This window comes from Macadamia integrifolia, chromosome 3 (genome assembly GCF_013358625.1).
Source record: "Macadamia integrifolia cultivar HAES 741 chromosome 3, SCU_Mint_v3, whole genome shotgun sequence".
In the NCBI taxonomy this organism is placed as follows: domain Eukaryota; kingdom Viridiplantae; phylum Streptophyta; class Magnoliopsida; order Proteales; family Proteaceae; genus Macadamia; species Macadamia integrifolia.
The window spans coordinates 36,493,028-36,520,380 of NC_056559.1; the positions used below are offsets into that span (position 1 = coordinate 36,493,028).

Here is a 27,353-nt window from a genome sequence, read left to right on the forward strand (position 1 = left end):
GCACAAAAAAGAGGAATGTTCATATAACAATTACTACCATCTCAATTGTACATATCCTTAGGACTAAATACAAATATTACTAAAAAAAATAAAAATACAAGTAGTATTAAATGGGTCGGGCTAGGTCGGGTTTAAAAGAGTCAGTTCAAATCGAGCTTGTAAATGTGTCAACCCGATCGGGTGCCTGTCAAGCTAGGTGACTACATTGTATACTGCTTATTTATAAATGTGAGCCCAACACATTTATTAATCTGGCCGATCAAGGTCAGACAATAAACTTGTCGAGCTTGGTCAAGGCTATTGGTGCGAGTTTGGAATTGACACCCCTACTTCCAAGCATGTTAGTCAGAAAATTCCATGATAAAAATGGGGCTTTAGTGTCATTATAACATGATATTTGCAACCCAATAATAAAATTTATTTTTAAAATGGATATATTCTAATTTTTGTTAGGGTAACGGATATATTCTAGCCTTCTAGGTGGCCCGGGGTTTTGGTAATTGGTTATCCGGAACCCTCTGTGACCTCGTGTGCGCCTTTCGCCTGTTAAATCTGCAAGGAAATTCTCCTTGGCAGATTTTAATTAAATGACTTTCGTCCCAAAAAAGAGTCTCCTTCCAGTGTAAAGACTAAAGTCGGGGTTGTGTGTTTCTATCGAGTCCAAAACCGAGAATGGCTTCCGCGTCCCTTAAGTGCAAAGAGCAGACAAGCAACGATGAGAACGATACTAGAAAGAGCAATGGCACCACGACTTACTTCGACGTGTACGGACCGAACGTACGTCTCCCTCCCTCTCTTCCTCTGTGTGTGTGTGAAAGCTCTTTTCCCCTCTTACGGTGCTGCCCTTTTAGTATTTGTTTCCTTCACCCCCCCCTCCCCCCCTCCCGTTCTTCCTCATCATAAAATCAAAATTAGTGTGGTTTTGCATAAGAAAATGTCAGCCCTCCTTCGCTTTCTAAATTATTCTTCATATGAGGACGAAAATTATGGTATTTTTGAAGGCATTATTAAAGTCTTGCCCTCCAGTGGTGTTGGAGGAGACACATAATATGATTTTTTTTCCATCACTTCATGGAAAGGGGATAACCTTGTCTCTTCCTTTATCTTTCTTTTCTTTTTTTCTTTGGGGATGGAGTTCAAGTTAAGAATAAGTTTGCTTGGACCTTGAAGGGCATGCTGAAGTACCCTATTATATGTTAGTATCTTCCGAGTTACCCTATTGAAACTGGAAGCAGAAGAGAAAATTTGAAGAGTAGGATTTTGCTTCCTGTGCAAGCTAAAGCCTTATCCCAACTAAATAGGGTTGGCTACATGGATCTTGCCCTCCAATCATCTCCATTCTAGGTCATATTTGATACAAGGCTTAGGCTATGCATGTCTTTCCTCACCACTTCTCCTAAGGTCGTTTTAGGTCTGCCCATGGCTCTTTTAGTTTCAACTATTATGTGAATCATAGTTTGACTTGTCTCTCAGACTGGAGCTCTGGCTAAAGCTAAATCATGTGACCATTCTTGTTGCCTTAGCTGGGGAACTGAAGAAATACTTGGCAAAGTTGGGCATTATTGATATTTTAGTTAATCAACTAAGTAACCCTAAGAAAATTTTGGGAGTTAATCTGTAATGCCCTTAGTAATACAGATGAGGTTGGTGTTCACATTGGCAAGCAACGGTATTGTTTTCATGTCTCTTAGTCCCCTTTTTTTCACATGTTTGTAGTAAGTCATAATGAATTCACAGACTAGATTATTGAGCGTGGATACACTAAAAGTAGACTGGACAAGCGCACCTATGTCACTTTTGTGGCCTGAAGTTCCTGCCATTTATGTCCCATCTTTGATCATTTTTCTTCTATTATGACCTTTCACCTCCTATAGGAGCTTTTACACTTGCACAAATATAATGAAATGCAGCGGACTTGTCATTTTAGGGTTTCAAAAGGTAGAATGGTTTGGCTGCTAACAGGAAGGTTTATGTGAATAGTTTGTCTGAATTTTAGCCTCACCACTACTATCTTGTCTCTTAGGGCTTCTTTCATTCTTTTCTTTATTTTCTTTTATTGAAATTGCTCTTATAGCAATTCAGAAGAAAAGGAGATAAAATATCAAACTAGTACCAAATCATTCTAGTCCCCTCCTGTCAGTACATTTTTATTATGAGATTATAGATCTCTTGCGTTTCTTCATAGTCATTAGCTATTTCTCACAACATTGGGAAGGATGCTTTTAGACTTAGTTATCAATCTAAAGCTGTGGATTATTTCCACTTGAGGTTTAAGGTGGTTCCTATTGAAAGTCTAATGTTTCTGCAGCATGGCCTTTGAGAAGAGGAAGCCCTGTTATGGGGGAAAAGAAATGTCAAACTAGTCAGAGTGAAGCATTTTGATTCTCCTACTTTGTTGAATTTCAACCATTGGTTTTTTTTTTTAAATACATTCATCATTTTTGTCAATAGATAGCTACATGAGAGTTTAAACAGTTTTTGTGCTCTTTCCAGCTAATCCAAGATTGCTTAAATTTGATTTGTATTGACAAAGTTATTTCCAATGAAACCTTATTTGGTGTGCATGAATGCTGTTTGAAATTGCCCTAAATGAAAAGAAATTTATGGGCATCGAACAAAAATATTATTTTACCACTCTTTTGATAGAACTCGTACGTTTATTTAATATATTTTATCATGTACATTGATGAAATGATATGTCTTCACAGGAAATGGCAGATGCCGTTTTCAAAACTCCTGCAGCTGACTCAACATTGAATCTACTAGTATGTTTCAACCATTCAAGTTTCTGAAATTTTTATCAGTTCCTAATTGAAGCATAAATCTCTAAAGTGAATTTTCTATTGCGAAACAGGACATTCAGGGACTTGTCAACTGGGTGCTTGGTGAAGGATTTATGCCATCCTGGGTCTTTATCAAAGTAAAGAAGCTTTATTCTCTTGCTTTTTCATTCTTGATTCTGATATAGATACAATTTATCTTCAACAAGGTTACATCTTTGTCAGAAGTCAGAACAAACAAATATCTGGAACTATATTCTAGAAATCAGTGCAGTTATTTCTTTCATCGCAATATGAAATATGTAGTAAACACTTTGGGGTGGTGAACATTGATGATAGGGAGCTACCGCAAAGTGATGATAGATGGCTTGTAACATCCATGTGTGAAAACCATAATATTTATAGGGCAGAAAGCACATCAGAAGGGGAGTACCCTCCTGCCGACTGTTCATGTGATCAGCAGCACATAAACCCTAGTTTTTCATAGTCCTTCAACTACGGTTTAAGAGGAACAACTTAGCATCGGTTTCTGCAAGCCAAAGAAAAGGAAAATTCTGAAAGGTACTCTCAAAAAAAAAAAAAAAAAAAAAAAAAGATTTAAGGTTTACTAGTACTGATCAACCTAACCTGATACCAGGTGACAGGATCAGACAGGTTAGAACGGTGCCTACAAGTGGAAGAGTGGTAAAGAAAAAGAGAGGAGAAGAAGCTGAAAGAAGAGAGAAGAATAGGGGAGAAAACTAGCTTACGGTTGTGTGTGGATTGGTCTGACCTCTTGCTCGGATGTAACACTCCTGCCGCCAACAGATGTCCCATGCCACAACTATGCGCAAGAATGAATGAATTGTGCTCTAGCGCCAAATTTTATTCTACCACCATAAGCCAGCAATATATATTAAGCAGGGAATGACTCCTTAGAGTCATAGCAGATTACGACTCAAAGGGATAATTAATAGAGTCCTTCCCTCATGATACAACTCAACTACATGGCTTAAACATCACCAAAAACATTAAACAGCACCATATATTGTTAAGTGCCACCATGTTTGCTAAACAACACAACCTAGAATTAAACAACAACAAATGAACCTTGAAAAATAATTGATGCTGCCCTTTTCTATTTTCCCCCCAGTAAGCATTAGTTCGATATGTGCTCACCAAATGGCTGCACTAATGCTGCTCCTTCAAAGTTGAGATAATTTTCGCTGGTTTTGCTATACAGTAAGAGAATATAAATAATGTCCATTCATGAGTTGTTATACATGAAATCATGAATACACGGGGTTCTTTTGGGCCAAAACGACTGGCATAGTATGCAAAACTGTACTGCCTCAGTGAGGGATGTTGAGTATGACTGTATGACTACATTATTGGAGAAAATTTGTTCAATAATATACGAAAATATAAGCGTAGTTGCCATGGCGTCTAGGAAAACCGCGGTCGAGGGTGGCAAAAATTGGGTGACACCAGCAAGGTGCCTATCCAGACAAAGCCGCCTGGACACCTAGGCGATTCCTTGACAACTATTAAAATAAGCTTCAATAATTTGATAAACAAAGACTCTTTGCTAGTCTGACAAGGTGCCAATTTGAAGTAGACATATTTAGCTATTCACTAAAACAGACAGTGGATGCACATCTTAAGGATGAGTTCTGTCGTGGGCATACAAGAATAGCTTTCATCTTTACATAATGTGGTTATTATTTTTGTGAATTGAATCTCATTATTTTGGAAAGTTCGATTCATCAACTTTATTACGTGTACATTCTTTGAGTTTTTGGTGTATGGAAAAACACTGATTTGCAGGAGAACATCTTATCGTCCTTCTAAGTGAGCTATTATTCATGTTTTTTTGCAGAACAAGCCACTGATTCCAAAAGTGGTCCTGCTTTATGTCCCAGGACTTGATGCTGCATTGTACATGTCCCAGTCCAGCCTACTTCTTGGTCTTAAAGAAAGTTGTGGCAATCCAAGGGCGGTTTTAGCTCTTAGGTTTGTCCTGGAATCTTAGTAGTTTCCTTTTGTATTTCTGATGCCATTTATGTTTACATTTAGTTTAATTTTAGCAAAGCATCTAGAAAATCCCCCATAGAAAGATTGCTATCCCCCATTGTGGGGGAAAAAGTAGCCATTCTTTGATTTATCTGTGGATTAAGTCCATAACAGGTGGCCTCCGTCATCTCTAATGATGTCTGGTCCCCTCCTTTAGCCTCTCCTTCCTTTGGTCCTCCCTCCCCCCCTCTCCCCCTCCCTTCACCTGGCCTTGCTGACAAGGTCATGTGGTCCCATTCCCCTTCTGGCTGTTTTACCCACTCGACTTGGACCTGATCTGCTCTAGAACCCCCTTTGTCCTTTGGCATGAGATCATCTAGTTTGCGGGCCATATCCTTTGTCACGCTTTCACAGTTTGGACAGCTCTCTCCAACCGCCTTCCAACCCAAACCTTCCTGATTCACGTCACATTCAAGTCCCCCCTCCTACTACCTCTATTGGAATGGCATCGAAGACTCTAACCATCTTTTCTTTGATTGCCCTTGCTCCTCAATTTGATAGAGTTCTCTCCTCCTTCTGGCCTGCTAGAAGAAGATCTCTCCCTCTTTCTGGAGAATGGATTTGGGTTGATTTGACTTTTGCGGGTACTTTATTTGTGATACTGCTAGGAAGCTTGCCTTCGGTGTCACCATTAGCCACATTTTTGGATGTGGAGTGCAATCTTCATGGATGGTCTTCCAACTCTAGGTCTTTTGATTCGATTTGGAATGCCATCTTCTTTGGTGTTAGCTATAAGTTGGTCATTTCTTTGACTTAGCTTTGCCCGGTTTGTGATTCCCCAATGAATAGGCTCATTGTTGTGTCCTGGGGCCTCCCTTCCTCTCTCCTCCCCCCTGGGCCGGTCTAGGGGTTTCGTTGCTTTCATTTCTTTGTATTGCTTTCCCCTCCTTGGGGCTTGTATATTGCCTCCCCCCTTTCTTCCCCGTTGGTAATGAATTCATTATTCACCCCAAAAAAAATGTCCATAACGGATAAGAGGCTCACTTTCCACTTCTTAAGTATATCATTTTTAGAGCATGCAAAGCTATAAAAACCCTCAACATCATCCTTGGCTACAATGTTTAGTGGTTCTTTTGTTATTTCAATTCCCTAGCAATTGGAAAGCTAAAGAGGTAGAGTTAGGCTTTCCCGAGGATACAACAAACACTTAAAAATATGATTATTAGAGGTGCTTTTGTTGTTTGGATGCTACTTTGGCTGTGAAAATGTAAGAAGGGAATGATAAATAGGTTCTTGTCTTCTACAGGTATGATGTATATTATACGATAACAAGGATTAATATTGAAGTGATTCATTCTGTTGGTTCTAGATCTTTTTCTTTCAATATTCTCATGCGTTGTTGTTATGTATATTTCACTGATATTCTTTCCTTTTTGTGTGGTATGCTAGCTGTGTATCAGATGAAATGCTGACAATTAATGAACTTCTAACTTGCAAAGTGAAAAGAAAGCGTGAGGAGATTAGTGCATTTTCCAGGAGTCCTGAACAAGGTCTGACATATTTCAGAAGGATCTCACTATCTAAAAGATTGGCTCTTTTATATATATTGATATAAACTTTATTATTTTTATTTTTACATAGTTATGAAACTTGAGGTCCTTAATGGCTTTGTATGTTTCTTCTGATTATGCAAATTTAGACTTTCTGTTCCCCCCCCCCCCTACTGAAGCTGTTAATTTTTGCATTTCACTAATTTAAAGGTAATTCAGCTATAATTAACTAGACTGAGGAATTTCAGGAATGCATCTAGAAGCTTGGGTACTGTTAAGAAAAACTTTACTCATTTTTTTTATTTTCTCTCTTGCCTTTTTTAGAATTGTTAGAGAGATGGTTGCAATATTTTGATGAAAATAATGGCAACTAAAATAAGGGTCATAAATTCTTCCTTTTACGCGGTTCTCTTACAAAGTTGGAAGCTTTTCAGTTCTTAATTTTACAAGCTCTTCAAATAATACCACTATTATGGTAATTATATTCATATGTGTAAGATTTTATACATCAAATGAGTAGAGGTAATGAGACTAGATAAATGGTTTACATTATGAAAAGTGTACCAGTACTGTACTTATTGGAAATAACTGGAATCCCTTTGAAATTGTTGAGGCTCCCCTTAACACTTCCTGAATGTAAAATGAATTTTGGTAGAAGCATAGTTGTCGAGGCGATAAGGCAACCCATGGCAGTGGAGGGGAGCCTAAGCGCTTAGGTGACAAGGCGCCCGCCTAGGCGACTGAGGGTTTTTTTATTTCCCCTCTTTTCTAATATTATTTAGTGTGCTACATATACCTTGTATCATAAAAAATCAACATTAAGCCACATCAAGTTATCAAAAATCAACATTTGTATAAATGTTCTCTAATAAGTTTGATTGGTAAAATGATTTTATTTTTACATGAGACTCTTTGTATTAGATAAAGCATAAAACTAGCTTTCTAACAAATCCAAGATTACTTGAATCCGACTTGTCTTCACAAAGTTATATTTCGATCAAACTTATTTTAATGCGCACGAATGTTGTTAAAAATTTCTTGAATGAAAATAAAATTATGGACGTTAGAATAAATATTATTTTACCTCACTTTTGGTTTGTATAGAAATTTTTTTCCATGATAAAATTTATGGATTTTTTAGATTTGAGAAAATACCAGCATTTGCAAGTTGAAAATCACCCTACAACAAAAAAAATGCAGTTTTTGTTCTTAAAACTGGGGAGTTGACTTTTTATCCTCTTGGAATTTGATTTTAAACTATTTCGTATTGGATTAAAATAGAGGGGGGGGGTATCTGCTTCCTTATGAATAATATCTTAAGTAAATGAAACAACAATTATAAAATCATCTACTTAAACGATATTTGGCATAAATAAGTGCCAAACTTGGTTTGATACCATTTCGAGGTGACTTGCTCTAAGGCAAAAATTGCCTAGACCTCAAGAAACTCGCTTGGACGCCTAGTCGTCACTTTGGCGATGCCTTGTTAGTTTAGGTGACGTTTTGACAACTATGGGTAGAAGTTGAAAATCAATGTTCTATGTAGAGGATTATGGCAATTGTGTAATATTGGTTGAAGTTGTGTGGCCTCAATGAAAAATATCCTCTGATTTTTGGTCTTCTATGGTGGGGATTCTATGGCCCTAGAAGCAAGAAAAATGGGAAGCATCAAGCAAGTCTTTTTTTTTTTTTCCTTTTTCTGGCAGGTAAGCTTTAATGATCAAGTGCATAAGTAAGAGGAGAGTGGTCATTTTACAGTTATGCAGCATTTTGAATTAAAAGGAGAGGAAAGAGCCGCTTCTTTCACTTTCATTTTTCTCTGTGAACTCAGGGAAGACGTTGCAGCAGTGCCAGTGCCGATGCCGATAAAGTCCAGATGAGAGGGTTAACCTCTCTCTCTCCTCCTATCTTCTTCCCATCCTTTTTCAATCCTGATCCCCCCCCCCCTCTTCTCTCCACCCTTCCTGATTCCATACTATCTCCCTCCCACTTTCTTCCCGTCCCTCCACCATTTCTGAACACTCTTTCGCTCTTCAGTCCTATCTGATTCCACTCTCTCTCTGATGCAGTATTCAGCTACAAAGAAGCGGAAGAAAAGACTTTTCTGTGATTTGGGTTGGTCTGGTTCGATATTGAATCAGTGCCTAGTTCAAACCAGGCCTGTGGTTCCTTGAATGAACTTGTTCTGGTTCATTTGAATCAGGTTCAGTTCGTTCAGGCCAGACCAACCTGGTATGGGTGTTTTCTGGTTCACCCAAAACCAGTCCTAATTAACCCAGTGTCCCAGTCCAAGTCTTTGTCATAGAAGGATCAAAGTAAATAATGCTTGTGTGTAGAATTTGAGAAGCATTTTCCAGTTAGTAGAAGGATGAAAATTAATTAATGCATGTTTGCAGAATTTTGAAATATCATCTCATTAGTTACAACCAAGTCTTAAAAGATATTATTGCAGTTAATAATTCAGTCCATTGATGGTTGTGTACGTCCTTGAAAATGTGAGTCAGTCCATTGATGGTTGTGGAAATCCTGGAAAATATGCAATTCATTAAATGGTTAAATTGAATGAAATTTCTGGTTTTATGCCAATAGATGGGAGATGCAGTGAAACCTAGTGAGAAGCTGGGTTACTTGGTAAGATGTGTTGTTTTGGTTGGTGAGATGCTAACTTTGGCCTTGGTGAGAATCCTTTGTCATATCCCTCTCATCTCTTTCTTACCCCTTTTCTAGCATGCTTGTTAGCAAGACATTAGCTGATGGCACCTCCAAGACAGGGAAGAAGTTCCCTTGCAACAGTAAGGATCTCTCTTTCCTAATGAGGTGGATATATCTCCAAGGCCACTGCAGCTTTCACGAAGCCAGATGAATAAGCCCTTCAGCATTCCTAAAAACACCCCCAATGCCCGACATAACTCTATAACTAAACATGAAACACGATAGCAACACTGCCCCATCGCAAGTAACCTTTAACACATTTCTTAACAGAACACAAGCAAATCACTCCTCTGCACATCCTAGATTCCTGGTACCACGTCGAGTTCCAACCAATTGATTATTAGCCCTATTTTTTCAAAAAACTATTGCAAGAATTTTTTTTTTCTTTTTTCAGAAAAAAAAAAGAAAGTCTGAATCCGTGAAGTCATAGATCGGTCTTCGGTGTCGAAGTATAAAAAATTGAAGGCCAACCACCAACTATTTACCCTATTTTCTTGCAAAAGTTTATTTTTGGGAAAAGCGATTTACTGATATACCTTCCACAAATGCAACAATTCATCGCTTTGGATGCATTCCACTACAGCCCAACAACTTGTTCTGTGCCTTTATTGGAGTGATTAGGCCATAAATACAAAAATCCAAGTTTCGCAAGCCTTGTCAAAACCAGAGAAACTGATGTTTCAACCCATTTCGTTTGATACTATACACTTTATATGAAAGGATTGTATTGTTTTGGTCGAAATGATTCCAAAACCGCACATATTGCCCAAATTTTTCCAAAACAGCTAAATTTTGACCAAATCCTTGTACTTTTGACATCTCTCATGGAGTTTTGTTTCAACATCTTGCGAAACTGAAATATTTCACTAGATTTCTGCAAAACATTGAAAAATGCTCTCCTGTATTTGCAGATTTTTATTTATTTTTGTTCAAACTCTGAAAGCCAGAAAAAGAGAGGAAAAGAAACCAAAATGACTTGGAAAAGAAAGTGTGTTCTTTCTTTTCTGCATGTCAGGGCTCTGCTCTTTCTCATTGAAAGCCTCACTTCATACATGTTGTCTCTCCCTTTTGTTCTAAAATTACAGGTTTATCATTTGATGATGAAATAATAGAAGAAGTGGCTATCATAATTTGTCTCTAAGTCAGCTCTTTTAATGACTTAGATCTCTGATGTTTAATGATCAAAACATCAGGTTTTAGCAAGTAGAAACATTTGACACCTTCAATATTAGAATGAGTGGCAATTTATGTATAAAGGAAGAAACAGGAGAGGAATGAAGAATGAGAAGGGAAAAGAAAGTGAGCCACTGTTTTATTGTGTATGATTTAATGGTTGAATGCCATAAATATACTTCCGTGACTTGGTCAGTTTTATCTGGCTTATGGTGAGTCAACTAGTCATGAAAAGTCGATATGACTTGGGTTATGTCTACCTGAGTTTACTTCACTCTTGACCAGGTTTTGTTTAAAATTAACTTGACTTGGTTCTCTTGCTAGAGTAAAAAACCTGGTTTTCCAACCATGCATTTTCTATTGATTTCTTTGGGCCTTTTATTAGAGGAAAATGATCCCATAGATGAGTTGCTGAATGAAAATGTCAGGTTGATCTTTTGGTGTTCAATTTCCTGTATTTGGGAGACCATTCCTCTCTCAAGATCTTAAAATTCCTTGCCATCAAAACTTGTGTTTTTCTTTCTAAACGAATGGTGGCTTGTTTGGGATTGTATTATTGTATTGAATGATTATGTTGAAGGACCTCTAAACCTTTCATCAGATGTAGCTCATGAAGATCTTTATAATGCAGCAAGTAAAGAACAAATGAATGATCCACCATTTCCAGTTTCTTATTACACACTTACTGCGAAAGAGCTAGAAGACAATGGGTACTGTTTAACTCAACCAGGTAATTTAAGTCTTTGGTCTTTTTTTTTCTTCCAGTAGGGAACAAGTGTTAATTTTCATCTACTTTTTATGGTTAGGTAGACCTTATCTCAACCAACTTGGTGCAGATTTTATCTCCACTCTTCCTTCTCCATTGGGATCTCTTCCTTATGAAATGCTGGCACTTGACTGTGAGATGGTAAGACTATAATTCCAATTTTTTTTTTTTTCCCCCTCTCTTTAGCATTAAACGATATACTGCATTGAAGACCAAGTAATTTCCGAACAAGGAGATCTAATGAAATGCAAGAAAATGCTACTGTTATCAGCATATGTAGATATTCACCAGGCATTTGTAACACTAAACACCATCTAGACAAAGATATGTAGCCCAGTCAGTGTGTACTCATGTTACATTGGTTCAAGTAAGTGTATCAGGCACGGGTATGTGTTGAGGAGTCTGATCCACCTCTTCCCCAAGACTTAGGTGACTGGGATATGTGTACAAAGATGGGAATGGGTACAGTGACTCGGCTAAATATGTCAAAAAAGTAGGGGGTGTGTGTCAAAAGGGCACTTAATCTTCTAACTCTTTAGTCATATCCAAGTGGCCAATTTTTGTGTGCAGTCAGAGTGTCAGACAGATATGGCATACCCATATCTATCTCCTGTCATATCGACACTAGTCTCCAGGTAACAAAGATGTGTACACCTATAGCATTCCAAGACTCAAATTCTTTACAATTAGTGTCCCCAAAGGAAACCAATTGCTTCACCTTTGCTGCTACTTTGTGAGTTGGAAGAGGATAGTTTTTAAAGAGCCTATTAATGTAATACTGGATTGAATATCAAAGCAATAGCCAACAGCAATATCTTTCTCATGGGACTAGGTTCAGTTTGGCATCTCTTGTTGGCCTTCTTACGGATGTATGTCTTCAGATCTGCATTAGCTATGTGTCCAATACACCATATATTCAGTGCAACTGGTTGACAGGCATTACCCAGTTCACTCAGAGGGAATAAAAACTGTGGCTTCATGATATAGGCAAAGGTTGCTTAAACCCAATTTAACCTGCTGAAATGGGCGCCGAAACAAAGAGAGGGAAAAGAAGAAATCCTTCAAATATAGAATAGAGAATTTGAATCTGGTTGCAGATCTGGAAATGTAGAAGCTTTATGGCAAACCTGTAAGTCTGTAACAAAGCTAAAGAGAAAGTGGAAGGAGGAGGATAGGATTGAAGAATCTATATGAAGGGACTCAGAGGAGCTAGATATTGATGCAGCCAGATTGGGCTGTGGCTGCATCAGGCCCAAATATGAATTATTTCTTGATAACCAGGGCTAAAAAGTCTTGCTGGTTTCTGATTTCAACAGCATGTGATGGGAGGAGCTAAAGGAATAAGGTGGAAACTAAATCTACAAACTGTGATTTTTTTTTTTTTTGGGGGGGGGGGTGGGGAACTGAGTGAATAAGGTAGAAACTAAGGGAGAGAAAATATGGAGAAAAGCTATCTCTCGGCTACAGAATTTAAATCCAAAATACTTTTTCAGTTCCACATGTTGGTGAGGGGTGTCACATGGATTTAAAGATACGAAAATAATAATAAAATCCTCTAAATATAGAACTTATTAAAACAAGTAAACTAACCTGGAAACTTCTATTTGGACCCTTATAGACTTACTTTCTTAACAATACTTTCCCTATGACAGCTAAAGAACAGGTCGTACACGATCCCTATAACAACTACTACCAGATAAATCCTAAACTAGTCTCTAATGGCCCCCACCTTTAATTAAAATATCTATTTTTGTTCATCCCTTAATGATCCCCACTTTTGGACCTTATAATTCAGCCCATTACAAATAAAATCCAAATAATTAAAAGCCCATACCAATTAGATATCAAATTAAGACCAATTTTTGGATCAGGCCTGCATTAGATTTGTTAGCAGCACAAGAAGAGAGAAGATACTTCCAGCCAAAGCCACAAACCAATATCCAACAAGATTCCATTAAAAATTCACCAAATTCATATGGGAATTGGGGATACGGCTCTATATTCAAAATCCAGTTTGATTGATCTGCACAATTCCCTCTTCACGTATGGTTACCCGATGCGATGGAAGGCCCTACTCCTATTTTGGCTCTTATACATGCAGCTACTATGGTAGCAGCAGGAATTTTTCTTGTAGCTCGACTTCTTCCTCTTTTTACAGTCATACCTTACATAATGTATTTAATTTCTTTGATAGACTTTAGGATATCTAATCCTACTGGTAACTCCCCCTCCCCTTTTAAGCTATCTGAACAAACACTTACTAGAATTAGCCTCATTGATGTTTCTCCCTTATAGACTCATGGAGAAACCTGAAAGTAGTAGTCAATTGAAGTGATAAGATTCTAGATGTCTAAACGATACTCTTTTTTCAAATATTCCTACTTATATTTCAATGACTTAAACTAAATAAATGTCAATTATGAAGAACATGAATGATTTCTACTCCTTAGGCTTTACTTTCCATCCATTACAAAATAAATCCCAGCTCCAATAATTCCTTTTAGGAGTGTCCCAAATCACTCCAACTTCAAAGTCGAAGCAGCAGTGCAAAAAGAGGTTAGGCGCAGTTTCTGCAGTCTATAAGCACCTATGATAGGCATTTTCTGTTCAAAGCATACAGCAGTTTTATAACTGATCATATGACAGGAGACTAGGAGTATTGAGTGATTCTATGTACATTCTGCCATATCTTGACTTTGGAGGTGTGATTTGAATTTTCTTGTTTTGTTTTGGTGGTCATGGCAGATGCTGAATGCTTTCTGGGGTGCCTAGTTTAACAATGCTGTTACAACATTAGCAATAACAACTCAGCCTTATCCCAACTAAATGGGGTCTGCTACATGGATCCTTACCCTCCAGGCCTCCAATCAGCTCTTTTTGAAATCATACTTGATACAAGGCCTAAGCTTTGCATGTATCTCAACGCTTCTCCTAGAGTCATTTTAGGTCTACCTCTGGCTCATTTAGCTCCTTCAGTCTGAATCAAATCACAATAACACAATTGTACACAAGGATTTAGGTGGTTTTGGAAAGATTGCCTGATGTAGCAGCACTTTGATGGATTGACCTAAACTCGTCCCAGAATCCGGACCAAGAATCAGATCCAATTTGGTGTCAAAATTACCAATTTGGGTTCAAGGTTAGAATATTCTAGGATTTTATTTTATTTGGGAATATTTGTAATATTTTATTTTTAGGTAGTTTCTAGGTAGGTAAGAAGTTTCCGATTTGAGTCCTTTGTTTCTAATTCTGTTAGTCTAGATTTTAGGAGATTTTATTTCTATTCCAGTCTTAGACTTTAATTAGGAAATTTTGATTTTGGTTTATTATAAATTAGGCATGTAACCAATTTTGATTGAAGAAAATGAACTGAATTTGAGCCTGCATGGCTGTCTTCCCTCCCACCTTTCTCTCTCTCCCTTAATTCCTACTTCCTCCCTATGACTCCTCCCCCCCCCCCCCTTTCTCTCTTATTCTCTCCTCCTCCTCTACGAGAATCCCCTTCCCCCTTCCCCCTTCTTCACTTTTGGTGCGATCTCTTCTCCTCTTCCCTGAGTGACCCTCCTTCTCCTTCTTCTTCTTATAATTATGTTCTGATTGTGTGCTCTGTTCCAGCAACCCTAGAAGCTCGCTGGACCCTCATCTGTAACCTATCCAGCTTGAAACCTTGGGCGAAAGATATTCTTACCTGGGTGACTCAAATCCCCCAAGCTTTGGCCTGTAAAATCCTTCACATCTTGAGATTAAACATCAGTTTCAGAACTGTTCCCTACCCTACCGCCAGCTGTGGTTACATTACAGTTCTTCTCTCTTTTCCCCTAACAGTTGAGGCTGCAAGTAACAGAGGCTAGAGATTCAGTGGGAGAGATGAAGTCTTCAAAGTCTCAACTTGATTCGATTTGTAGTGAAGGAGATTTCTTCTTCGAAATAGATCTCCTTTACCGCTAGAACATTGATGGCTAGAGGTTGAAGATGAAGTCCCTGCCACGATTCTTTAACCCTTCCTTTACTGTTTTATTCCAATATTGAGGCCCCTCCTTTAATCTCTTATTTACAATTTGCCATCAAGTTCTGACCATTCCTACTTTGCCCCTAGCAAATAAGTCTAAACCCTTCCATAACCTTGTGACCCTTTCAAATCCTGATTTATTACAATAGTGCCACTAACCTTTGCTGTTTCAATTTAATTACAAGTTTTCCATTACACCTTGTTTGCCCTTTAATTACCTTTAGTTCCAATTCTGACCCTGAACAATAAATCCAGTTCCCCACTTTGCCCACACCTCTAAACCGACACATTTAAACATTAGGAACTTCTAGCTATTTACAGGATTGGCACTCGATTGTAAACATCCATCCATTTATTGTTTTGCCACTTAATCTTAGAACTGAATTACTTGAGTTCTTAAGTGTGCCCACAACCATCCGAGGTTGGGTCTTTTGGGGCCCACCGGCCCTGCAATATTGCCTGTGTCCACGGTGAGATGAAAACTACTCCATTATCAATGGAGAATAGAGTTACAGTCGTTTGTCCTGCCCCACCTCTCTTAGATTGCTTAGAGAGAGAGAACTTGCTACAGATATATAGTGAAATCCTATATATGCAATTTAGAATGGCTATTTAGAGTTTGAGGGCTTGAAGGAATACAAGACATCGTGCCCCCAGCAATATCCACCTTGGGCTTGAATTCTATCGAATCTCATATGAAGATAACCTATAGATTCCTTCATCCTTGTACCTCCATAAAGGTTCAAACCTGCACCTGTACTACGGTGCGTCCCTCACCTTCAACAACGAGTAACATTGACCAAGTCCAAATAGAACTCGAACTTCTTTGTAATGACTGGCATGGTGAGAATATCCACAACATTGTTATTTTTTGTGTATTTTCCTCAAGTGCATACTGCTTTTTGACACAAGCTCCCTGTTTTTGTGAAACCACACATCAATATACTTTGTCCTTGAATGGAGCACTTTATTCTTTGCAAGATGTATGGCATTAATTGTCACAACGTAACACCGTACCTCCTTGCTCCAACCCCAACTCCAACTCACGAACCAACCCAGTCAACCAAACTCCTTCTTTGACATCCTCAATTGCCGCCATGTACTCTGCCTCTGTGATTCTGTAGTGGACAATGCGACTGGGGATTGAAGCAACACCCCCCATGAGATAGGTCTACCAGCTAATGTAAACGTATACCCTATAGTGGATCTTCGTCTGTCTAAGTCACTGGCATAGTCTGGATGAACATATCCTACCAACTCTGTAGAACTTTTCTTACCACTGAGCATAGCACCTAACTCTTTAGTCTTACTCAGATATTTGAAGATCCACATAATTGCATTCCAATGCTCCTTTCTTGGATTATTGATGTATCGGTTGAAAACACTGATTGCAAGAGACAAATCTGGCCTACTACAAACCATAACATACATAAGACTATTGACTACGCTAGTATAGGGAACCCAAGACATTTGCTGCACCTCTTCATGTGTTGTAAGACTAAACTATTGCTTTTTCAGAAAAATGGAAGTGGCTAGCTAATGGAGTGCTAACCGGTCTAGCCTTTTTCAGGTTGAAACGCTCAAGCACCTTTTCAACATACCTCTTCTATTTCTCTTAGGATTTCCATGTCACGGTTTATTTTTTGTAGCATCAAGATCCATCATCTTAAAAAATTCAACACTCAACAAAGACTTTAAAAAACAATATCATGTTTGTTCTTAACAGTAGTGAGCATGTGATCAACATAAAGCATCAAAGGTATAACAGAATTCTCACCTAACACTTTATAATACACACAACATTGATACTCACTTTTTGAGTAGCCAATCCGCATCATGTAGGAGTCAAAGTGCTTGTACCACTACCTACTAGATTGTTTAAGACCACAAAACAACCTCTTAAGCGGACAAATATGATTTTCTTTCTTTACACCTTGAAACCTTTAAGCTATTCCATGTAAATTTGTTCCTCCAAGTCACCATGAAGAAACACCTCTTCACATTAAGCTATTTTAGCTTAAAAACAAAAATTGCTATTAAAGCATGTCATAGCTGAATTGAAGCGTGCTTCACCATTGGATAATATTGCATTATAATACACCCCTCCTTCTGTATATAGCCTTTGGCTACAAGTCTAGCCTTATACCTTTTCCGACGTTGTCTCTTTCTTATGAAAGACCCATTTACACCCAGTGATTTTCCTTACCTTGGGTTTTTCAACAATCTCCCAAGTTTTGTTCTTCTCTAGAGATTATATTTCCTCCATCATTGCTGTCATCCCTTCGGACCCTCAGCCTCTTAAAGGCCCTTCAGAATCAGCCCACTTACATAAGTGATGTAATACAAGACATAGTACCCCCAACACATATTGGAGCATCCAAAGGCTGTCATTGAACATGGCCATGTTGCCTGAAACGACTTTCTCATTGCTTATCATGTATCAGAGCTATGCCCAACTCAGCTATAATATGATCATTTCTTATTTTATCCTTCCTACACCTAGATACCTAAAATAGTCACTTTGCCGAATCTCCGTCTTATCAATTTTTTATCACCTTATTCTCTATTATAGTGTAACCAAGGTTTAAAAGTATCAGTATTGGGTAATGTATTGGAAGAGTGATTCTAAGAGATGTATCATATCGGGGAGATGTAAGATACTTTAGACACTAATGAAAATGGTCAATAAACATATGGAAATGCTTTGGTTATATGCAAAATATAGTTTTGAAGCATAAATCAATATAGTAAGTAATATGTAAAATATATCTTGTATAAAAGGAGAACAATGTTTGACGAGACAAGGGCATTCAATTGATAATATATAAAGGATGTGGTTTCTTACATGTACTAATACCAATTTGTTTTAGGTATCGTATTGTTTAGTATCGATGGATACAGAAGGATACTTAAAACCTTGAGTGTAACTAAAGTTACACACCATATACTCTATATTCATTGTATTTATCTTAAAACATTTTGATTCTAAGGTTGATCTCCATAGCTCAAACTTGACGTTAATCCATGCTTTTGTCTAATACACCAAAACCCTGAGTCCTCCTAGCATGGCTCAGATCTTTGAGTAACCAGGCTATCTCATTCTCTTGGTCTTGGAGACCTAGAACGGCAAACTCCTTAGTAGATGCATTGGGGAAGGAACGGTGGAAGGGGAATTCACGTATATATGCCCATTGTATGAAGTGTTGCCTGTTTTGTTTGGTTTTGTGGATGTTTCCGCTTCTTTGTGGGTACTATGTGCCTGACATATGTTACAGCTTGTATTGCCTTTCTATACTCATGGAAAATGGCCTAATAAAAAAGAGGAGCAGGTAGAAGGGTTCTCTACATTAGCGGGTGCTCAGGGTATCTCTACGCCAACACCCCAAGTTATACCAAGTGGTACTTTGGATAAGGCTGGAATTTTGTTGACAGGTTCACTGGATGGTCTCCTGCTCACATGACAATTTTCAACCCAAATGAAATTGCCAAGTGGCAAAATAAAGCATTGAAAAATTCAAAACTACCCTTGAAAAGTTGTAGTGTGGAGAGATGGTGCGTGGATATACATGGGAGGGTGTATGATTGAATCTGAGATTGAAATTTGATGTGTGGCTAATTCACACCACTACATAGATATCCATGTAGTTGCAATTGCCACGTCCCCTAAGTGAAAAGTTTTGGTGCCGATATAGGGATACCCTCTATTTCCTCTGGTGTAGAGAAACTCTTTGTAAAAAGAAAAGCATGATTTTTCCTTTTCCCACTTAGTTCTTTTTTCCTATTTGAATTAATAATGAATTTTAATCAAGGCTGGAAGGATTAGTCAGGACAATGTGAGTTATGTATGTTTGCTGATCCTGACAGATCAGGTTGGGTTCTGTTAGGACCAATCCAATTCATGATTTTGAACCCTCAATTCTTAGTTTTAATCTGGAATATGGATATATTTCTAGGTATACTCAATAAGTTATCAATGGTTATCATTTGAGTAGGAAACTTTGGAAAAGTATTTTCTTTCTGCCCAATAATTCATTGCTATTTGTTGGCATTCTCTTTTCTTTGTCAGTGTGTCACAACCAATGGGTTTGAACTCACAAGGATGACACTAGTAGATGTTGAAGGACAGGTACAGGCTATCTACTTCGCAATTGATTCATGCTTTTAGAAGGATTTCACAATTTCTTTCAGTTTTATTTTTCTCTTTTGAATTGAAACCAGTTCGACAAGAACTTTTAGTTTTTTGCTTTTTATGAGTGGTCCCATAAGAGCTGTTTAGTTTGAGGTTCTTGGTGCAAAACTTTGATGTATATAATGTGGAGGTTCCTTTGATTTCGCCTGTTTTAGCCTGTAAAGTTTCTCATTTGCCTAATTTTAGATGGTATACTCAGTTCTTTGATGGTTGGGAATTGGGAGTTCATGTTCACATCATCCTTGCTAAAATCAAATATGCTGCAAGGAAATCCATTTACTACTTGTGGAGAACTGGTTTTTTTTTTTTTTTTCCCTGTTGGTAAGCTGCAATGTGAAAAATGTGCTTTTTGCTGACCTAAGGTAGCTCATCCTTCCAGCATCAACATTTTCTCAGGAGGCAATATTAGCATGATTATACATTTATACATACTCTGTTATTTTGATGGAGCTTTTTTACTGCCCTACAGTTACCTCATCCTTGCTGTGTGTTGGCATGCTTTTGAAATTTCATGTGCACTAAGCATTTGGTTCTGGCTCGTGTTTGTCTAACACACATATACTCCCTCCGGCCCCCAAATCTCCCTTCTTAAGGAAGGTTTACTATTATATCAACTAAAGTAATTTCTATTAATCTTCCAGATTTTCCTCCATAAATTTCCCTCTTTGGTTCTTACCCCCAAAAAATTCTCCCTTTTTGATGCACTATCTTCTCCCCCTATGTAACGCATTAACCATTTAAGGGTAACATGGGTAACTAACAAGATTTTAAAGCATTTAAATACTGCCATGGACAAATAGAATGGGACATAGAGAAACTACAAAACGGACATTCTATGCGGGATTGTGTGAATATGTATATTAGCATGGATGAAGAAAGAGAACTACAGAGATTTGATTAGAAATACCACCAAAGATAAGTGGGAATTGGGAAGCATTTCCCAAGGCCCGAAGTCACTCTAAAGGGTCATCGACTCATCATTAGTGATGGGAACATATGCCTTTGTCTCTTGGAATCTAGACTAGGAGAGAGAGAGAGACCATTATGGAGATTTTCCTCCATTGATTCTTGTTGCCTTGTTGACTGATGGTTGGAGCCTTGGAGTGGCTTATCTCTGAGTAAAGAAGCTTTAGAAAACCTTGCAAGCTTTTAGACAAGCAAGCATGGTTATCTGGCTCCATAATATTTCTACCATCATCTTGCGATAGGGGTCTGCATCCTAATATTTTAGTCTGCTTTCTTCTTATGAGTTGATGCTTTTGCTCCATATCTAATCAATGTTAGTCAGGCAGCACTTCTTTATTTTTATTTTAGATTGTACAGTTTGACGAATTGAAAATTTTCTTGCCAGAATTGTATAAGCTTCTTGTTGCTTCATTCTATTTATTATGTTCTTATATAAAACTAATCTTCACATAGTTTTTCCTCAGGTTGTGTTAGACAAATTGGTTAAACCTTCCAATGCTATTCTTGACTATAATACAAGGTATTTTTTTTTTTTTTGGACTTACTATTTGAAGAAAATTTTCCTTCTCTCTTGAACATCTGTAAGAGATTGTGTAACTCAGGTTCAAGAACATTTGTTCTGCTCCATTTTCATATTCTTTCTTCTTGTTGTGGTTCAATGCTCTGTTACTCACTTGTTATGTTGTTAAGGTGCAGATGTGATATGACACAAGGTTCTTATTATGAAAGTAGTCTATTATCAAAGAAAGGGCTTGTAATCTTGACTTGTAATTATCTGATATTCTGGACTTATGTAGGTTAACTGGTATCCATTTAAGGATCTCCAGAACTTCAAGAGCAATATGAGAGTGGCAGCTCTTCTGGAAGAAATTCAATTGCACTACCAATATAAAAAAAAAAAAAAAAATGTGGGTGCAATGCGTTTGAACTAGAAAATAAATTTCTGATTCTAAGAAGATAGAGTCATAGACAAATAGAAATGTACCTCTTTTTTAAAACTAAAATCTCCTAGAAGAATTCCTAAAGCCTACTAATTATTTGAAGTGGTTTAAATAGAAAAAAAGTTCTTAATTGACTCTTTTATATTGAATAATAATAAAGAACTCCCTCAGTCCTACTAATCTTTTGAAGTACTAAAACTCAATTGTCTGAAATTACAAAAGTACTCCCAAGTCATAGAAAATTCCGGAAATAGAAAAAATTAAAGGACTTGATAACCTTGACATAAACATGTTTGCCTTGTCCACTGGCATGACCTTGATGTTTCACTGGTAAAATTAAAGTTATCCTCCATATCAAAATTTGGATGGAAGCTATGCTATTCAGATTAGTAAATAGTAACTATTGAAGGTCTTGTTGGTGCCTTTTTATTTTATTGTGAACATAGTTTTCAAGGAGTCTCCTAGGCAGCATCGCACCTACACATCTAGGCACATTTTTTTGGATGGGCGCCTTGTTGGTGTCGCCTTAGTTTTTTTTTACCCCCTCGACTGCCTTGGTTTGCCTAGACTACATGACAACTACTATTGTGACTTTCTGGGTGGAAAGATACTGTCTAAATGTTTGTTTGATGGAGTTATGTTGACTACTGGTCAGTAAAAAGGTAGACTCAACTAATCATATATTGAGTAGTGACCTTGATTGTATGTCATGTTTCTTAGTTTTTGATTTCTTGATTATTGGACCTAGGCAGATATACAACTCTTTACTGAAATCAAGATATTTGTTTTGAATTCATTATCTTCATGCATAACCTTGACCATCTGATACAGTTTCTCCATTGACATCTCCATTTTTATTGTTGGTTGCACCCACTGGGGTGGGGAGTCGATGGGCAAAGTGGTTATGGAACAATTAATGATATGTTTCAGACCCTGGTTGGTGGTGCGACTCTTACATTCTTAAAACTTAGATAACAATATTCCTTTTTTTGGTATGTGTACAAACTGCTCAAAATCCTCACATCTTAACTCTTCTACCTAGAGCAAATCAAAATAGTTCATTTCCTTTGCTCAAGGCCCAAAATTTCCAGAATCTAGATTCTTCACTCTTCTTCCTAGAATCTTACATCAAATGGCTCTGTAAGTAATAGATGCCTTCTCTTGCGTGAGAGTTCATAAATAGCCAATAGGGTTGATGAATGGAGAACTTTCTATTATTGAAAATGAAATTGCACATTATTATGTCTTAAGTATTTTTGTACTGCATTCTCCAGGTATAGTGGAATAACATGTGAGATGCTGAGTGGGGTGACTACAACCCTAGAGGATATTCAGGTACATTACTTGGTTTAATTCCTTTACGGTTCCTTGGATACTTCTTTTTTCTGGGGGGAGTCTGGGGGGATGCTAACACAAAAGGATTTCTGTTGTACGATTAATCCGGTTTTTATTATATTCTATGTTTTTGGCATCAATATAATGCTTAGTTATTCCTATTCAGGAAGAGTTTTTAAAGCTAGTTTACAAAGAGACCATCCTAGTTGGGCACTCTTTGGAGAATGACCTAGTAGCCTTAAAGATCTGCCATGATTTGGTGATCGATACTGCGGTATTGTACAAAAACCCTCGCGGTGTACGTTACAAGACTGCTTTAAGAGTGCTTGCCCGAAGATTTCTTTCTAGGGAGATACAGACTTCAGGAAATGGACATGACAGTATTGAAGATGCAAGAGCTACAATGGAATTAGCACTGTTGAAGATTAGACATGGTAAGCAATCAAATGCATTTACTTTGTACCTTCAATTGTCTGAAATTGTGAAAGCTGTTGGGGATTATGCAAGTTGTTATTTCTAAATTTTCTTTTAATCATTCCCAGCAACATGTAACCGTGATATATGAACATAGGTAGGACTTCTTGTTGCTTTGAAATCCAAATAATTTGACAAGTATATGTACGCTTCTCTTTTCTTCGAAAACCAAATTAATAACACTAGTGAATGCTTCTTGATACAAGGAGTTTGAATAATATTATAAACATATTTAGTGGCTAACCAGAAAAATCGTTGGTTTTTTGGAGGTTTTCCCCCATGTAAATTGTGAGGAGTTCTTGTTCCTTTTTCTTTGAGGAATTGGGGGTTGCGGTAAGGATGGCCCAGGAAGAATGCTGGAGTGTGCTTGTGGTGAAACAATCTTTTGCCCTGCCATTTTGAAAGAAAAAAGATAGCTTTCCTTGAATTTTGCTTCTCGTCTTGGCTATTTAACTCATTTAACTTCTTTGTCGGGTTTATTCACCAGTTAACGGAGAACTATGTATATATCTACTACCAAAGCACCTTCTTTCAGGTCTATAGGTGATGCAGAAGATAATTTATTTGTTATTTGATCCTTGTTTTTCTAAGGACTCGTTTGTTTTGGTATTAGGGCCTGAATTTGGTTCACCGCCATCATTCATGCGTAAGAAACTGGTTACCGTTTTAAGTGAGAGTGGCAAGACCTGCTCTTTTATTGATGATGTTTCCTTGGTGAAGCGGTATGCTGCTGGATCATGCCATGCATTTCCTGTATCTTCAGATGATGAAGCGCTTTCAAAGACCAGAAAGGAGGTTAATTTTTTAACCAAATATCTGAAATGTTAATTATAGTTCTGAATGAAACACTTTTGTCTTCTAATGCTCATTTTTGTTTTTTGCTTTAGGTGAAGAATGATAATGTACACTTCATCTGGACCCAATTCTCAGAGTTGAATTCCTATTTCCGGAGACAAGCGAATGATGTGGACAAATTGAATAGTAAAGTTGCAGAAATGATATCATTGCTTACATGTCATAAGACATCTAAAAGAAGTAAAGGCATCAAAAACTGTGCGACTCCTGAATTAAAGGACATACTAACTCGTGTGGATGCTCGAATCCAAAGTCTCTATGCGACATTACCAACAAATGCTATGCTTATTGTTTGTACTGGTCATGGAAACACAGCAGTTGTCCAAAGGTATATATCACAACTATGTCTAATTGCCACTATTTGTGTTCTGCTTATATGCTTTTCCAATTAACCTTTCTTCAATATCAACAAAGATATTTGTTATGGATCATGATTTAATCTTAGGAAATTGCAATTAAATGGAATTCTCTGACTTGGGAAAAAGGATAAAAGTTCCTTTAGTTGATATTGTTCACTCTTTTCAATCCCCCCTTCCCAAAAAATAGAATTCCTTCTTTAACATTAAGTAATTTTATTATTTTCACTGGATTGTACATGTACATAAACTCAATGAACTCGGCTAAAATTTTAAACCCTTCATGTGATTCCAGTATCTAATATGCTTAGGGAATAATCCTATTCAAGTTGCACTAGGAAAAGGGACATCGTATGCAAATGGTAACATCATAATTGATGAGAGGGGCTTAGAAACAAACCTGTCACCTACAAGCTGTGTTGTCAGATGTTATATTGCTTTTCACAAACATAGAGTGTATTATGGTTGTCAAGGTCTTTCCTAGGTGTCCGGGTGCCTTGGTTGCCTAGGTAGGTGCCTTGGACACCTTGTTTTTGGATCCTCTCCAACGACTTGGGTTGCCTAGACGCCGTGACAATTATGGAGTGGATTGGTATTATATTCTGGGTAATTTCTTTTCTCCCTTTTTCGTTGGTTTTGTGTGGAGAGTGGTTTTCAATCGGATTTATGATCCGTCAACCCACTTAATTCTTGAATGAAGTAGGTGAGCCTGTGGCGCAACAGTTAAGTTGTACTATTGCAACATGTTGGTCATAGGTTCAAAACTTGGAAACAGCCTCTCCTACAACAGAGGGTAACAGCTCAATGGGTATTTTTAGTCACTTTCCATCATGATAATCTTTTATTGAAGAAAAGGGGTCCCATCTGTTTTATTTAAGGATGTAACTTGTCGTGGTGAATTAAGAAGTTGTTACCTTCATTTAAATGTCCTTTGTCTTATTACTAAAAGTTACTTAATGTACTATTTAATGCAAGTGTAAAAAAGATGATTTCCAAGAAGTTAAAAATTATTTGATGCAATATTTATGTGAAATAACAGGATTTACCCTCGTTGAAAAAAATATGTTATCTTAAAATGGTAAAAAGTAGGGTTACAACTTCTTGGTTCATCACTTTGGTTATAAAATTATTTTCCCTTTATCTAAAGCTTGGTAGTCCATGTTTTCCACTAATGCCCTTTCAATCTCCTAGTGGTTTATTGGGTTGATGATTTCTTGAGTTTTAACACATTTTCTTGCTTGCTTTTGTATTTGTGCAATGGGTGAAGATTGAGGAAAATGATCACAGAGAAAGAAGAGACCACAATTTGCCGCGAGAAACTTGTAAAGGTATTAGAAGAGCTCCAAGCCCAAGCTGAAGTAGCTCTATGTTTTGTTACTGTGAAGCATTGATCACACTTTAGACAGTTTCCCGTTCTCGGTCTTTATGATCCACTGCTTCTGCAAGGCTCTTTGCCGCTGTAGCATTCTTAGTATAATGTCTTTATGAGACAAAAATCCAACAAAACTGCAAGGTGAAGAATTATGGGGAGAAAATTTTGTATCGATTAATGATGTATTAACATTAGGGTGTTTGTCAACTTATTTAATTCTTTTGTTGGCTGAGAGAAGTTGGGTAAGATTCATGAATGTCGGCAGCCTTAACTGTGTATAGTTTTCCTGGTCCATTGATAATTAATTACAATTTTAGATGGTAAGGCAATTCCTATTGTCATTAAACTCATGTCAGAATTTTTTTGTATATGGCTAAAGGTTCCACTCTGAATATCTCATAGAAATTTCTTTACTTACAAATAAGTTGGACATCGAAGTGTGACGATCTGTGCATCATACTGGTGATCTGATGTGTGCTAGAATTCTTTGTTTCATTATGTTGTTGCCGTTAACATGCTGAGAAAAAAATTCTGCTGAGGAATGGGCATGTTTTTCAAACGTGTATGGCAGTGGTTATCGAGGGTAGGAAATATTCTGCAAGTAAATTATCTGAAGTGAACTCTCTTACATTTTTCCCAGCTGATTCGTCCAATTTTCCATTGCCATTACAAACCTATCTGATAGCTCGGGAAATCACTAGGTCATTGCCGCCTTCTAAACATGCTATCTGTATGGTAAACCAAGGACGGCCTTCTACATTATTTGTTTTTTATGGTGGTGGGATGATTTGATTGGATCTTCAAACGTCAGGATTGCAGTGCAGAGCAGTGCTTGTGCCTATTGATGGTTACAACATTGCAGGCACTAGTGTGTGCTGGTGTTTTTTTATTTCCCTACAGCACACACCCCCACCCACCCCCCCAAAACAAAAGGTTCAGATATCCTATATGAGGTGTTTGTAATGGAAATGTGAGGCATTGGTCAGGTACTCATGGCTTTGGCAAAACCCTTGGCAGATTTAGTTGCACCATGATACATGGGTGTTATGTATGGTTTTGAGATTAGAATGCTTGTACATCTCATTGATCACCCTATCTGAGTTTAATCCTCATTATTTCAGTGCTTAAATTAAATTTCTACCCAATCTGAGATATGACGGTGGAAGAACTATACAAAGACAACAAAGCCTTACAGAAGATTTGAGGAACTAGGATTTTCCAAATTCCTACGTAGTGGTCACCAGAACAGGAAGAGAAACGGAACTTCAGCTCTACATTAGCACAGCACGCCATTTCCGTGCTACTTATGAGAGATAATGGTATCTACAATCTGCATGTTATCTGTTAATCCAGAGTACCAGACAGCTAAATTTTCGACCCTTTAACTGTAGATGAGGAAGATGTAAAATTGAGCATGTGGGTATCCTCTTCATATAAACAATTTGAGTCATTAGGGGATAGGGATCCGTGATGCTGCAAGCTAAGACGTTGAATCTTAGGAGACCTGGTTTGGAAAGAGTGATCCAAAGGTAGACGAATAACACCAATTGTCTTATGAAGGGCGACAACTGAGGGTTCTGGAATTCGAATCTAGCAATACTTGAGACAAATATTTGCTTCTTTCATTGATGATGGGCAGTGAAGATCGAACTGATATGTCTATCATCATCTTTTAAGATGTCAAGATTCTGATGCTCAGCCTAACATTTGTAAGGCCAACCCATAGGCCAATTGCAGAGAGGTGCCCAATGTCTCCATTTGGTTTCTTACTGGTTTTTAAATTGATGGGCCAAAGAACACCCACCGTTTACACCAAGAGCTCTGTCATTCAACCTAGTCACCACCAAGAGCTCTAGTCGTACAGAATGTACCATGTACCCCTA

At 37.6% G+C, this 27,353-nt stretch overlaps 1 protein-coding gene across 2 annotated transcripts; it reads left to right on the forward strand.

The window, feature by feature from the left end:
• Positions 1 to 493: 493 nt before the first annotated feature.
• On the forward strand, positions 494 to 25,817 carry LOC122074094 (small RNA degrading nuclease 5-like). 2 transcript variants are annotated; one of them, XM_042638925.1, is made up of 14 exons: positions 494 to 777; positions 2,709 to 2,765; positions 2,855 to 2,920; positions 4,639 to 4,772; positions 6,222 to 6,322; positions 10,839 to 10,937; positions 11,014 to 11,114; positions 19,049 to 19,108; positions 20,602 to 20,657; positions 22,353 to 22,413; positions 22,580 to 22,847; positions 23,501 to 23,682; positions 23,775 to 24,070; positions 25,366 to 25,817. In XM_042638925.1, the coding sequence occupies exons 1-14, from the start codon at positions 673 to 675 to the stop codon at positions 25,487 to 25,489; spliced, it is 1,710 nt and encodes a 569-aa protein (XP_042494859.1). In that variant the 5' UTR covers positions 494 to 672; the 3' UTR covers positions 25,490 to 25,817. The 2 variants fall into 2 exon arrangements, with proteins under 2 accessions (XP_042494859.1, XP_042494860.1); XM_042638926.1 differs by having other exon boundaries at positions 11,044 to 11,114.
• The last annotated feature ends 1,536 nt before the right edge of the window (positions 25,818 to 27,353 follow it).